At 43.8% G+C, this 14720-nt stretch overlaps 1 protein-coding gene across 1 annotated transcript in view; it reads left to right on the top strand.

Annotated features, from left to right (window-relative positions):
- The window catches only part of LOC124606335 (arylsulfatase B-like), a 335977-nt gene that overhangs the window by 252854 nt on the left and 68403 nt on the right, over positions 1-14720 (top strand). Inside the window, exon 5 of the mRNA XM_047138318.1 lies at positions 11346-11572. Within this exon, the coding sequence (XP_046994274.1) occupies positions 11346-11572 (227 nt within the window). The remainder of the gene's footprint in view (positions 1-11345; positions 11573-14720) is intronic.

The raw sequence follows: 14720 nt of genomic DNA, 5'->3' as shown, positions 1-14720 counted from the left end.
CTCCCTGCACCAAGTGCCTATCCGCTGCAGATCTTCCTGCATTTCGCTACAATTTTCTAATGCTGCAACTTCTCTGTATACTACAGCATCATCCGCGAAAAGCCGCATGGAACTTCCGACACTATCTACTAGGTCATTTATATATATTGTGAAAAGCAATGGTCCCATAACACTCCCCTGTGGCACGCCAGAGGTTACTTTAACGTCTGTAGACGTCTCTCCATTGACAACAACATGCTGTGTTCTGTTTGCTAAAAACTCTTCAATCCAGCCACACAGCTGGTCTGATATTCCGTAGGCTCTCACTTTGTTTATCAGGCGGCAGTGCGGAACTGTATCGAACGCCTTCCGGAAGTCAAGAAAAATAGCATCTACCTGGGAGCCTGTATCTAATATTTTCTGGGTCTCATGAACAAATAAAGCGAGTTGGGTCTCACACGATCGCTGTTTCCGGAATTCATGTTGATTCCTACATAGTAGATTCTGGGTTTCCAATAAACGACATGATACTCGAGCAAAAAACCGTGAACATGAGCCAGGATGTTTACTTCAAAATTGTCGTTAGTTGATTTTCTTAAAGTCGCTTTGCTGCAGAATTCTTGAGCATATTGCAAGTTGACATACACTGATGGAAAAAAAAAATCACATCGCCAAGAAGGAGTCGGATGACATAAATGAAAATAGGCAGATGTGGTTCTACATTTGAAAGATGATGTCTAGTGGCATAAGAGTGGCGCTAGTAACGCCACTGTGACGATACAGATCACGTTTGCTTTAAATATACGCTGTAACGGTCCGTAGAGTTACTACCTTTGAGAATGGACGTAGTGAGTTGATTTAGGTCAAGAATGTCTTTAAGGCGAGAAATAAGCCATTGTCAACATGTCACTGAGTTTCAGCGAGGTCGTGTAATAGGGCTACGAGAAGCTGGATGTTTCTTCTATGATGTTGCAGAAAAGACATGGCAGGAATGGAGCCACTCTACATGATTGCTGGCAGCGGAGGTCACGAGAATGTACGGTTGCAAGAAGTCCGGGCTCTGAATGTCCGTGTGGCACTACCTGGAGGGAAGCACGACGTGTTCGGCGTACGGCTGTGGTGCATCGCACTACGTTTACAGTAGCAATTTTGGCAGCAGTTGGCGCCATAGTGACACAACGAACATTTACAAATCTGTTACTTCAAGGACAGCTCCGAGTAAGACGGCCTGTAGCGTGCATTCAACTGACCCCAAATCACCACCGTTTGCGACTTCAGTGATTTGAAGCAAGATCTGATTGGAGGGCAGAGTGGAGGTCTGTTGTGTTTTCTGATAAAAGCTGCTCTGCCTCGGCGCCCGTGGTGGCCGTGTGTTGGTTAGAAGGCCAGTTGTGGGCCTCTGTCTGTTCGTATGAAAGCAGGAGCGCCCTCGTTGCTGTCTCGTGTACCATGAATGCATATTTCCACGTCGATGTGGTGATTCAATCTGTTGTACTGCCATTCGTGAACAGCATTCCAACAGGATAACGCTCGCCCACATACTGTTGTCGTAACCCGACGTGTCAACATGTTGCCTTGGCCTGCTCGATCACCATATCAGTCAAGTGTACGTGGGACATCATCGGACGATAACTCCAGCGTCTTCCACAAACAGCATTAACTGACTGTTGACTGACCAAGTGCAACAGACACGGAGCTCCATCCCATAAACTGACATCCGTCACCTATACGACACGATGCAAGCACATTTGCATGCTTGCATTCAACATTTAGGCAACTACACCGGTTACGAATGTCCCAGCATTTCACACTTGCAATGGCTCATCTCGCACTTACTTTAACTTGCGATCTTACAATGTTAATCACTTAAATGTCTTGCCTAGAGAAATGTATTTCCGAAATTTCATTAGTCTACATTAATTACTTTTTGGATTTGCTTCTATTCCCATCAGTGTATAATAATTTTCCTTGATAGGGGCCGGCCACTGTGGCCGAGCGGTTCTATGCGCTTCTGTCCGGAACCGCGCTGCTGCTGCGGTCGCAGGTTCGAATCCTGCCTCGGACATGGATGTGTGTGATGTCCTCAGGTTAGTTAGGTTTAAGTACTTCTAAGTGTAGGGGACTGATGACCTCAGAGGTTAAGTCCCATAGTGCTTAGAGCCATTTGAACCTTGAGAGGGAAAATTTCCTATGCAAAATGAACACGGATTTAGAAAGCGTCTCTCGCGCGAAACTGATTTGCCCTTTTCTGTTACGATATTCTGCGACCCATGGATCTGGGGCAAAAGGCAGATTACACATTCCTAGATTTTTTACAAGCATTTGAGACAGTGACACAGTGCAGTTTGTCAACGAGCATGCGAAATAGATTTTCAGATATGTTAATGGCTTGAGGACTTTTTAACTAGCGGAACGCAGTACGTTATCCTATACGGCGAGTGCTCGTCGGAGACAAAGGTGTCCTCAGAACCGCCCATTGGGAAGTGTGATAGGACCGCTCTTGTCCTCTATAAACACATCTGATGGATAGGAGAGCAGCATATCAACAACTGTTTACTGATGACGAGTTCAAAATGTGTTCAAATGTGTGTGAAATATTATGGGACTTAACTGCTAAGGTCATCAGTCCCTAAGCTTACACACTACTTAACCTAAATCATCCTAAGAACAAACACACACACCCATGCCCGAGGGAGGACTCGAACCTCCAACAGGTACTGATGACGCAATAGTGTACGGAAAATGCTGTCTTTGAATGACTGCAGGAGGATGCAAGATGATTTTGGCAGAACTTCTGCTTGGTGCGATGAATGACGGCTTGGTCTAAATGCGAAAAAAATGTAACTTCATGAGTAGGAAAAACAATTTTGTAATGTTCGGGTACAGTATTAGTGGTGTCTTGCTTCAGAGTCACGTCGATTAAATGTCTAGGCGTAATGTTGCAAAGCGATATGAAGTTGAACAAGCACGTAAGTCCGTAGTAGGCAAGGCGAATGGTGAATAGGAAAATGTAGCTCATCTATATGGGAGACCGCATACAGAACACTAGTGAAACCCATTCTTGATATCTGCTTGAATGTTTAAGATATCCTTAAAGTCGGATCAAAGAGAGACATCGAAACAATTCAGAAGTGTGCTGCTAGCTTTGTTAGTGATAGGTTTGATGATAATGCGAGTATTACGGAAATGCTCCGTGAACTCAAATGGGAACACTGGAAGGAAGATGATGTTCTTTTCGCGAAACAGTATTGAGATAATTTAGGGAACTAACATGTGCGGGTGAGCGCAAAACGATTATACCGCCGCCAACGTATGTCTCACATTGGGGTGGTGAAATCAAGATACAAGAAATCAGGGGTCAAGCGGAACACAAAGACAGTTGTTTCTCCATCGCTCCAGTTGCGAGAGGATCAGGAAAGTGAAAGATCAGTAGTTGCGCAAGATACCTTCCGCTATGGACAGAGTGATGTCTTGCGCAGTATGTATTTAGATGGAGATGGAGATGTAAATTTCTCGTAAAGAAACAACATTCAAATGACAATACTGAATGAGAAATTTGTTGCTTAATCTTTTGTTACATACATAATGTAAATGGCGTCACTCTTAGTTATTTATCCAAGAACATAATTCACTTCATGACAGTTGGAATTATGCAGCATGTCGCTTTCATGGCGTTGCAGTCTTAATCGCCAGCAGGTGTCAAACATTGATTTATCCTCTGATCATTGAAGAAATCCCTCAGACCGAAGTCAGTAAAGCCTTCAAACTACGTAACACCACTTCAGTTTCAACGGTGGAACCAGTGGCGATTTTTACAGCCTCAAATTTGTATCTTCAGCTGCCATCTTAAAGATATTAATCGTGTCGTACTCACAGTCTCGATAAAAACATTCAGCACCACCAGGTGAAAAAAAATAAGCAGTCGTTATATATTGAATGTTGTACTGAAACATGTTCGCTGTAAACGAAAGCGTCAGACATTCTGTCTGCTGTGGGTGCATTCCCATGCTGGCATCCGCAACAGAGAGGAAGTTGAGGTTTCAGCGACCTAAGCGCCACATATAGGAACTGTCCTCGATTTAAAGTGGCTCATTTTAACCAATCAGCGATTTCCACCATCATTCGACTTCGGATTAACCATGTCTCTTTTCCTCTGCATCTGCAGAGAATCAACATTTACGGTTCTCCTGTATGTGAATGTGATTCTGAATCACAAGCTGACGTAAATCATATCTTGTTTTCGTGTCCCAAATTTGTCTGTAAAAGATGGGAGTGTTTGCAGACACTGGTTCAAAAATGGCTCTGAGCACTATGGGACTTAACTACTGAGGTCATCAGTCCCCTAGAACTTAGAACTACTTAAACCTAACTAACCTAAGGACATCACACACATCCATGCCCGAGGCAGGATTCGAACCTGCGACCGTAGCGGTCACGCGGTTCCAAACTGACGCGCTTAGAACCGCACGGCCACACCGGCCGGCGACACTGGTGAATATGAGATACCACCTCTCTCAATGAGCTTCTTATATTTTATTTGTTACATACATCCCATTTATAAAGTGATTGTTAATTTTATTAATAGTACAGGGAAAATGTGTAGTTTTTAATGGTGTTCATAGAATATTTTCATTTATCTGTATCGCTTATGATTAAACTTAAGGTGTAGTGTGAACTGATAACACAAAAGTGTCTACTTTACTTATCACCCTATTTGTTAAAAATGTGTGGTAAAAAAACCTGTGACAACTCTATGTTTTAATTCTGTAAATATGCATTTACCTACAATGATTGGACAAAAGTAAGGATACATTAAAAACATGACACATTACCCTGGCTAAAAGGGTGTAGGAAACCCGTTGGCATTCAAAACAGCTTCTAATCGTCTCGGAAAGGATAAATACCGGACTCTTACACCATTCTTCCTATAAAATGGTGGTAAGTTCAGATAAGAATGATGGAGGTGAACAGAGATCTCCACAGCAGACAAGAAAGGCTTCATAATATTGAGAAATGGTTACTGCGGCGGCCAGGGAGATGTCATCCTCGTGCTCCTGATCAATGCAGACTGTATGAACAGGGGTCTGTCGTCTTTGTACAAAGCATTACTACTGGGGAACAAACACAGTACTATGGGATGAGCCTGATCACTCAGAATGGTCACATAATCTTTGGCAGTAACGCGACCTTGCAGAGTACCCGTGTGGCCCATGGAATACCACGATATGAAGGCCCAAATCATCACCGAACTCCCGCCATATTTCACTCATGGGACGTAAACACTGCCAGAAGATGGAAACAATGTGAAACAAGACTCATTCAATCGAACGGGTTTCTTCCATTGCTCCACAGTGAACGTTTATGGCTTCGGTGCCACGTTTTCGTGTTATGAGCAGTTCCATCACTGAACTGTGGTTCTGGAATTCTGGCTCTCCCTGAAATTTCCAGCTTAGGGGGCTCCCTTCGCCTTGTTTTGGTATTGACAGGGTTCACGAGTGTGACATTCAGTTCTGCAGTGAAATTTGCAGCTGCCATTCTCTTATTTATCGTTGCAGTCCTTTTCAATAACCGCCATCCATCATCAGCCAATAAACACTTCCGTCCGTGTTGCGATTTATCTGTTGTAACGAAATTAATTGTTACATGGGGAAGACAGTGAAATTTTGCTGGGGCGAAAATTTTCAACATCGAATAGAGGTTATTTTATTTAAACAAAAAACCTCAAAAATTGGTTGTTGTTCTTGTGTTCCATAGACATCAAGAAAAGTGTGATCATGGGGGTGTTTCTTACTGATGACATTGGCCTCCACCACTCAAAGAATTACTTTGAGACAAGTGCAAATGTTTACTACTAGAACAGTTTCCAAAACATTACACTGTAGTAATTAGTTCTGCAGTGACACTTATATAGTTCAGTTGATTTCTTATACGTATTTTAGTTCGATGTAACTCGGAGTAATCTGCTTCCTGCTGCTGCTGAAGTAGTCGTTGCCTCGGTCCATTTCATGTGCTAACTGGATCAAGTTACGTGAATTCCATGAAATAATCCAGGTGCCATGTCGTTTTTATAGTGGTTTATTTATGACAAGTTGCACCATCTCTTCTTAGTGGCCGGCCGGAGTGGCCGTGCGGTTCTAGGCGCTACAGTCTGGAGACGAGCGACCGATACGGTCGCAGGTTCGAATCCTGCCTCGGGCATGGATGTGTGTGCTGTCCTTAGGTTAGTTAGGTTTAATTAGTTCTAAGTTCTAGGCGACTGATGGCCTCAGAAGTTAAGTCGCATAGTGCTCAGAACCATTTTTTTCTTCTTAGTGGGAGCCCACTCCACATAACAGGTTATATAATCACAATACTGTATTACAACAATTACATTATTGCACAAACGTGCGACACAGTGGTTGCGTCTCAAAGCTGTCTCCAACTGTCCATTCTTGAGTCTTGTGCTCCTCCTATTTATACGTTTGTTAACAATCAAGTCAACAAAACTACAGTGTATATTTATTAAATTAACAATCAAAAGTTTAACAGTTTTATGAGTAACTATCCACAAAATCTGGCTTATTTTATGCCGAAACTGTCGTGTACAATAGAAAAGACTTTTACATGGGATGTACATCATGTTATACAAAATACTGAAAAATAACAATGCTAACCTAAATTTTCTTAGTTATGGCTTAATTTGTAAATACAAAATATTGCGAACATACTTTGGACAAGCATGACCTACTAGTAACCAAATGGAATAATAAATTTTATGAGATTTAATGTATTACGCGAAATCACTTGTTAGATACCATTGGAACTACGGAACTTTCAAAACAGGAAAGTAAAACAAAAGGGTTGTTTTATTTCACTGTTTTTCCACTTTCGTTGCATGTGGTATACATGTTCCATACGGTGCCTCTTGAAATACGAAACACTTTGGATACGTTGGCTACGGAAGCACCCACGATAAGAGCGCCAACAATTTGTCCACGTTCGAATTCACTTGGCTCCAACATAATGCACTCACGACTACACAGAGCACTCTTCTCACCCCGAATTGCACTTGCGACGTATTGAGGACACTGCACGGGTGCCGTTCATTGTCAAATGCAACAGCGCAACCTGCTGACTGGCTAGCATCTGCATCTCGGATGAGACTGCAGCAATTCCAGCAGACCACCTTCGATCAGCTTTCTGCAACTTGCTGACCAAGGCACAAAAAGGCCAAGAGAAAAATGATGATCGGTTTCAACATCTGGTATAATCAGGTTAGTATCGTATTTCCAATCCTCTGCTGTGTACCCTGAAACTCTGTTCTCCGGGCCACTTTTATTTGGCGCACTTCGTATTTAAGGCCTGTAAAGATGTTGTTGTGGTCTTCAATCCAGAGACTTTTTTGATGCAGCTCTCTATGCTACTCTATCCTGTGCAAGCTTCTTCATCTCCCAGTACCTACTGCAACTTACATCCTTCTGAATCTGCTCAGTGTATTCATCTCTTGGTCTCCCTCTACGATTTTTACCCTCCACGCTGCCCCTGCTTTTCTGTTAGCATTTAAAATAGCTTCAACACAGTTCATGTTTACACTGCACACGAAAGCCAGTTGCCGCACAGTAAACAACCAACTCCAAACACAAAGTGCCGTTTCTAGAAATGATTTAGTAGTTCGTTATGAAACGCACAAAAGATACTGTAAACGTTTGGCTAGAGTGTGACATTTCTCCTCCATCCCCTCCCCCTCCCCACCACTCCCTCCTGAAATACTGGTTGTGATGACAGACTGATCTGTAGCGTAGCCCTACGTCAAGGTTAGTTCAGATCGATAAAATTCGCAGCCTTCCCTAGTATGGAAACCACGGGCCACGTGTGCACAAGTTACGGCGTGATTCTTCACTTGAAATCACTCTTGTCCCATGGTGTCGCTTCTTACACGATCTCAAGCGTCGGTTAGTGTGAATAGTGATGAGCTGATCATCCATTGTATCCCAATCACTACTAAATGTTGTTGTTGTGATCTTCAGTCCAGAGACTAGTTTGATGCAGCCCTCCATGCTACTCTATCCTGTGGTTGCTACTTCATCTCCAAGTAACTACTGCAACCTAGAGCTTTATGAATCTGATTAGTGTATTCATCTCTTGGTCTCCCTCTACGACTTTTACCTTCAACGCTGCCCTCCAATACCAAATCGGTGATCCCTTGATGCCTCAGAACATGTCCTACCAACCGATCACTTCTTCTAGTCGTTGTGCCACAAATTCCTCTTCTCCCCAATTCTATTTAGTACATCCTCATTAGTTATGTGATCTACCCATCTAATCTTCAGCATTCTTCTGTAGCACCACATTTCGAAAGCTTCTATTCTCTTCTTGTCCAAACTATTTATCGTCCATGTTTCACTTCCATACATGGCTACACTCCATACAAATACTTTCAGAAACAACTTTCTGACACTTAAATCTATACTCGATGTTAACAAATTTCTCTTTTTCAGAAACGCTTTCCTTGCCATTGCCAGTCTACATTTTACATCCTCTCTACTTCTACCATCATCAGTTATTTTGCTCCCCTAAATAGCAAAACTCCTTTACTACTTTAAGTGTCTCATTTCCTAATCTAATTCCCTCAGCATCACCCGACTTAGTTCGACTACATTCCACTATCCTCCTTTGGAGACACTAATCATTCCGTTCAGCTGCTCTTCCAAGTCCCTTGCTGTCTCTGACAGAATTACAATGTCATCGGCGAACCTCAAAGTTTTTATTTTTTCTCCATGGATTTTAATACCTAATCCGAATTTTTCTTTGGTTTCCTTCACTGCTTGCTCAATATACAGATTGAATAACATTGGGGATAGGCTACAACCCTGTCTCACTTCCTTCCCAACCACTGCTTCCCTTTCATGACCCTCGACTCTTATAACTGCCATCTGATTTCTGTAAATAGCCTTTCGCTCCCTGTATTTTACCCCTGCCACCTTCAGAATTTGAAAGAGAGTATTCCAGTCAACATTGTTAAAAGCTTTCCCTAAGTCTACAAATGCTAGAAACGTAGGTTTGCCTTTCCTTAAGCTATCTTCTAAGATACGTCGTAGGGGCAGTATTGCCTCACGTGTTCCAATATTTCTACGGAATCCAAAGTAATCTTCCCCGAGGTCAGCTTCTACCAGTTTTTCCATTCGTCTGTAAGGAATTCGTGTTAATATTTTGCAGTCGTGACTTATTAAACTGATAGTTCGGTCATTTTCACAACTGCCTACACCTGCTTTCTTTGGGATTGGAATTATTATATTCTTCTTGAAGTCTGAGGATATTTCGCCTCTCTCATACATCTTGCTCATCAGATTGTAGAGTTTTATCATGGCTGTCTCTCCCAAGGCCGTCAGTATTTGTAATGGAATGTTTTATGCTCCTGTTTCGACTTAGACCTTTCAGTGCTCTGTCAAACTCTTCACGCAGTACCATATCTTCCATTTCATCGTCATCTACATCCTCTTCCAAATACGTAATATTGTCCTCAAGTACATCGCCCTTGTATAAACCCTCTACAGGGTGTTACAAAAAGGTAACGCCAAACTTTCAGGAAACGTTCCTCACACACAAAGAAAGAAAATATGTTATGTGGACATGTGTCCGGGAACGCTTACTTTCCATGTTAGAGCTCATTTTATTACTTCTCTTCAAATCACATTAATCATGGAATGGAAACACACAGCAACAGAACGTACCAGCGTGACTTCAAACACTTTGTTACAGGAAATTTTCAAAATGTCCTTCGTTAGCGAGGATACATGGATCCACCCTCAGTCGCATGGAATCCTTGATGCGCTGATGCAGCCCTGGAGAATGGCGTTGTATCACAGCCGTCCACAATACGAGCACGAAGAGTCTCTACATTTGGTACAGGGGTTGCGTAGACGAGAGCTATCAAATGCCCCATAAATGAAAGTCAAGAGGGTTGAGGTCAGGAGAGCGTGGAGGCCATGGAATTGGTCCGCCTCTACCAATCGATCGGTCACCGAATCTGTTGTTGAGAAGCGTACGAACACTTCGACTGAAATGTGCAGGAGCACCATCGTGCATGAACTACATGTTGTGTCGTACTTGTAAAGGCACATATTCTAGCAGCACAGGTAGAGTATCCCGTATGAAATCATGATAACGTGCTCCATTGAGCGTAAGTGGAAGAACATGGAGGCCAATCAAGACATCACCAACAATGCCTGCCCAAACGTTCACAGAAAATCTGTGTTGATGACGTGATTGCACAATTCCGTGCCGATTCTCGTCAGCCCATACATGTTGATTGTGAAAATTTACAATTTGATCACGTTGGAATGAAGCCTCATCCGTAAAGAGAACATTTGCACTGAAATGAGGGTTGACACATTGTTGGATGAACCATTCGCAGAAGTGCACCCGGGGAGGCCAATCAGCTGCTGATAGTGCCTGCACACGCTCTACATGGTACGGAAACAACTGGTAGCACTCTCCATACAGTGACGTGGTCAACGTTACCTTGTACAGCAGCAACTTCTCTGACGCTGACATTAGGGTTATCGTAACTGCACGAAGAATTGCCTCGTCCATTGCAGGTGTCCTCGTCGTTCTAGGTCTTCCCCAGTCGCGAGTCATAGGCTGGAATGTTCCGTGCTCCCTAAGACGCCGATCAATTGCTTCGAACGTCTTCCTATCGGGACACCTTCGTTCTGGAAATCTGTCTCGATACAAACGTACCGCGCCACGGCTATTGCCCCGTGCTAATCCACACATCAAATGGGCATCTGCCAACTCCGCATTTGTAAACATTGCACTGACTGCAAAACCACGTTCGTGATGAACACTAACCTGTTGATGCTACGTACTGATGTGCTTGATGCTAGCACTGTAGAGCAATGAGTCGCATGTCAACACAAGCACCGAACTCAACATTACCGTCCTTCAATTGGGCCAACTGGCGGTGAATCGAGGAAGTACAGTACACACTGACGAAACTAAAATGAGCTCTAACATGGAAATTAAGCGTTTCCGGACAAATGTCGACATAACATCTTTTATTTATTTGTGTGTGAGGAATGTTTCCTGAAAGTTTGGCCGTACCTTTTTGGAACACCCTGTATATCCTCCTTCCACCTTTCTGCTTTCCCTTCTTTGCTTAGAACTGGGCTTCCATCTGAGCCTGTAAAGATATTTTGTAAAATAAATTAGTTTCTTCAGTTCTGTCTTATCTTGTGCAGAACTTTTGAAATCAGCAATACAATGTACATTTCTGTTTTAGATATCTCAATAGGGTACAAGATCTAGAACCCAATTTGAAAGAGATAACCATTGCAATAGTCCAGGAGCCGGGTGTGGTGAGAGCTGAGACGCGCCGTGTCTTGCAGGCATGCAGCACACGGTGCTGTTCGGCGCGGAGCCGCGCGGGCTGCCGCTGTCGGAGCGCCTGCTGCCGCAGTACCTGCAGGGCCTGGGCTACCGCACGCACATCGTGGGCAAGTGGCACCTGGGCCACTACCGCCGCGTCTACACGCCCACCTACCGCGGCTTCGAGTCGCACCTAGGCTTCTGGACGGGCCACCACGACTACAACGACCACACCGCCGTCGAACAGGTGCGCCGACTCCAACTGTTGCCAGGCATGTGCTGTGTCCTGTAAACTGTCGAGGAAAGATCCACTAATCCCGTTGTCCAAACTCTGCAACTTGTCCGCTAGCTTTAAAAGCCGATATATACAGGGTGGTCCATTGATCGTGACCGGGCCAAATATCTCACGAAATAAGCATCAAACGAAAAGACTACAAAGAACGAAACTTGACAACCTTGAAGGGGGAAACCAGATGGCGCTATGGTTGGCCTGCTAGATGGCGCTGCCATAGGTCATACGGATTTCAACTGCGTTTTTTTTAAAAATAGGAACCCCCATTTTTTTTTACATATTCGTGTAGCACGCTTTGTTATAGATGGCGCTGTAATAGTCACAAACGTAAGTAAGTACGTGGTATCACGTAACATGACGGTATTTGCTTCGTGATACATTACCCGTGTTAAAATGGTCCGTTTACCAATTGCGGAAAAGGTCGAAATCGTGTTAATGTATGGCTATTGTGATCAAAATGCCCAACGGGCGTGTGCTATGTATGCTGCTCGGTATCCTGGACGACATCATCCAAGTGTCCGGACCGTTCGCCGTATAGTTACGTTATTTCAGGAAACAGGAAGTGTTCAGCCACATGTGAAACGTCACGACCACGACCTGCAACAAATGATGATGCCCAAGTAGGTGTTTCAGCTGCTGTCGCGGCTACTCCACACATCAGTAACAGATAAATTGAGCGAGAATCGGGAATCTCACAAACGTCGGTGTTGATAATGCTACATGAACAACGATTGCACCCGTACCATATTTCTGTGCACCAGGAATTGCATGGCGACGACTTTGAACGTCGTGTACAGTTCTGCCACTGGGCACAAGAGAAATTACGGGACGATGACAGATTTTTTGCCCGCGTTCTATTTAGCGACGAAGCGTCATTCACCAACAGCGGTAACGTAACCCGGCATAATATGCACTATTGGGCAACGAGAAATCGACGATGGCTGCGACAAGTGGAACATCACCGACCTTGGTGAGTTAATGTATGGAGCGGCATTATGGGAGGAGGATAATTGGCCCCCATTTTATCGATGGCAATCTAAATGGTACAATGTATGCTGATTTCCTACGTAATGTTCTACCGATGTTACTACAAGATGTTTCACTGCATGACAGAATGGCGATGTACTTCCAACATGATGGATGTCCGGCACATAGCTCGCGTGCGGTTGAAGCGGTATTGAATAGCATATTTCGTGACAGGTGGATTGGTCGTCGAAGCACCACACCACAGCCGGATCTAACGTCCCTGGATTTCTTCAAATGGCTCTGAGCACTATGGGACTTAACATCTATGGTCATCAGCCCCCTAGAACTTAGAACTTCTTAAACCTAACTAACCTAAGAACATCACACAACACTCAGTCATCACAAGGCAGAGAAAATCCCTGACCCCGCCGGGGATCGAACCCGGGAACCACGAGCTGCAGACCCCGTATTTCTTTCTGTGGAGAAAGTTGAAGGATATTTGCTATCTTGATCCACCGACAACGCCTGACAACATGCGGCAGCGCATTGTCAATGCATGTGCGAACATTACGGAAGGCGAACTACTCGCTGTTGAGAGGAATGTCGTTACACGTATGCCAAATGCATTGAGGTTGACGGAAATCATTTTGAGCATTTATTGCATTACAGGTAATCATGCTGTCACAGCATGTGTTCTCAGAAATTACAAGTTCACAAAGGTACATTGGAACAACCGAAATAAAATGTTCAAACGTACCTACGTTTTGTATCTTAATTTAAAAAACTTACCTTTTACCAACTGTTCGTCTAAAATTGTGAGCCATATGTTTGTGACTATTACAGCGCCATCTATCACAAAGCGAAAAAAGTGGCCCAACTAAAACCTTCATATTTCTTTACTTATTACACGAATAAGTAATAAAAAATGGGAGTTCCTGTTTTCAAAAAACTCAGTTCATATCCGTTTGACCTATGACAGCGCCATCTAGTGGGCCAACCCTAGCGCCATCTGGTTTACCCCTTCAAGGTAGAGGAGTTTCGTTCTTTGTAGTTTTTTCGTTTGACGCTTATTTAGTGAGATATTTGGCCCGGTTACAATCATTGGACCACCCTGTATATGCAGGGTGTTTCAGTAAATGTGTTTGCCTCCGTAAGTTACGAAGTAATAGGCGACTGAAATATTTATTGCGGTAGGTCACCATAAGAAACGTTACACTGTCTTCGGAGCTAAAACACAGTTTATTGTGTTATTATCCAAAGAGTTACAGCAAAAAGATACAATTTTTTAAATGGAACAATAGTTGTTTCTAGCATGCATTGGAATCAGTACCACCAGCTGTGTATACATCAATTTAAATTACATTCCTATCACTTTTAGTTTGGGAGCTACAACCCTTCAACTTAAACTAAGGACATCACACACATCCATGCCCGAGGCAGGATTCGAACCTGCTACCGTAGCGGTCTCGCGGTTCTAGACTGTAGCGCCTAGAACCGCTCGGCCATTGCGGCCGGCTACAAGGTGTTATGTTCTATGATGAGTCCACGTTCACAAATTATGGTGCAGTGAATCGCCATAACGTGCACTACTGGGCCGCAGACAGTCCTCGGTGGGTACGACCTGTCGACCGTCAACTTAGGTGGTCTATTAATGTATGGTGTTAAATCCTTGTGGATGAAATCATCGGTCCACACTATTTCCCAGGCACACTGACAGGTGAGTTGTATCGCGCGTTTATAGTCGACAGTTTGGCTGGTCTTCTTGAACATGTGTGTCTACACACGAGAGTCCATATGTGGATGCAGCACGATGGTCACCCAGCCCATTCTGCTCGTGCTGTTGTGGAAGAACTAAACAACAGGTTTGCAGAAAGGTGGTTGGGGCGCCATGGTCCTCATTCGTCGCCCGCAATTTCGCCCGATTTAGACCATTAAATTTCTTTTTGTGGGGATATCTAAATGATCATGTTTATGTCACTGAGCCCACATCCCCAGATGATCTAAAACGACGCATCGAGGACGCATGTTGCTCCGTGACAGCGGTGATGTTACATCTCGTCCGCAGATCCTTTAGAAGGCGCATTGCATTGTGCATTCAGGAAAATGGACACACATTTGAACATCTCATTTAAATCAA

The sequence above is a fragment of the Schistocerca americana genome, chromosome 3, assembly GCF_021461395.2.
Source record: "Schistocerca americana isolate TAMUIC-IGC-003095 chromosome 3, iqSchAmer2.1, whole genome shotgun sequence".
Lineage (NCBI taxonomy): Eukaryota > Metazoa > Arthropoda > Insecta > Orthoptera > Acrididae > Schistocerca > Schistocerca americana.
Note: the sequence above shows the minus strand (reverse complement) of the source record. Positions and strands in the feature narration are given on the sequence as shown.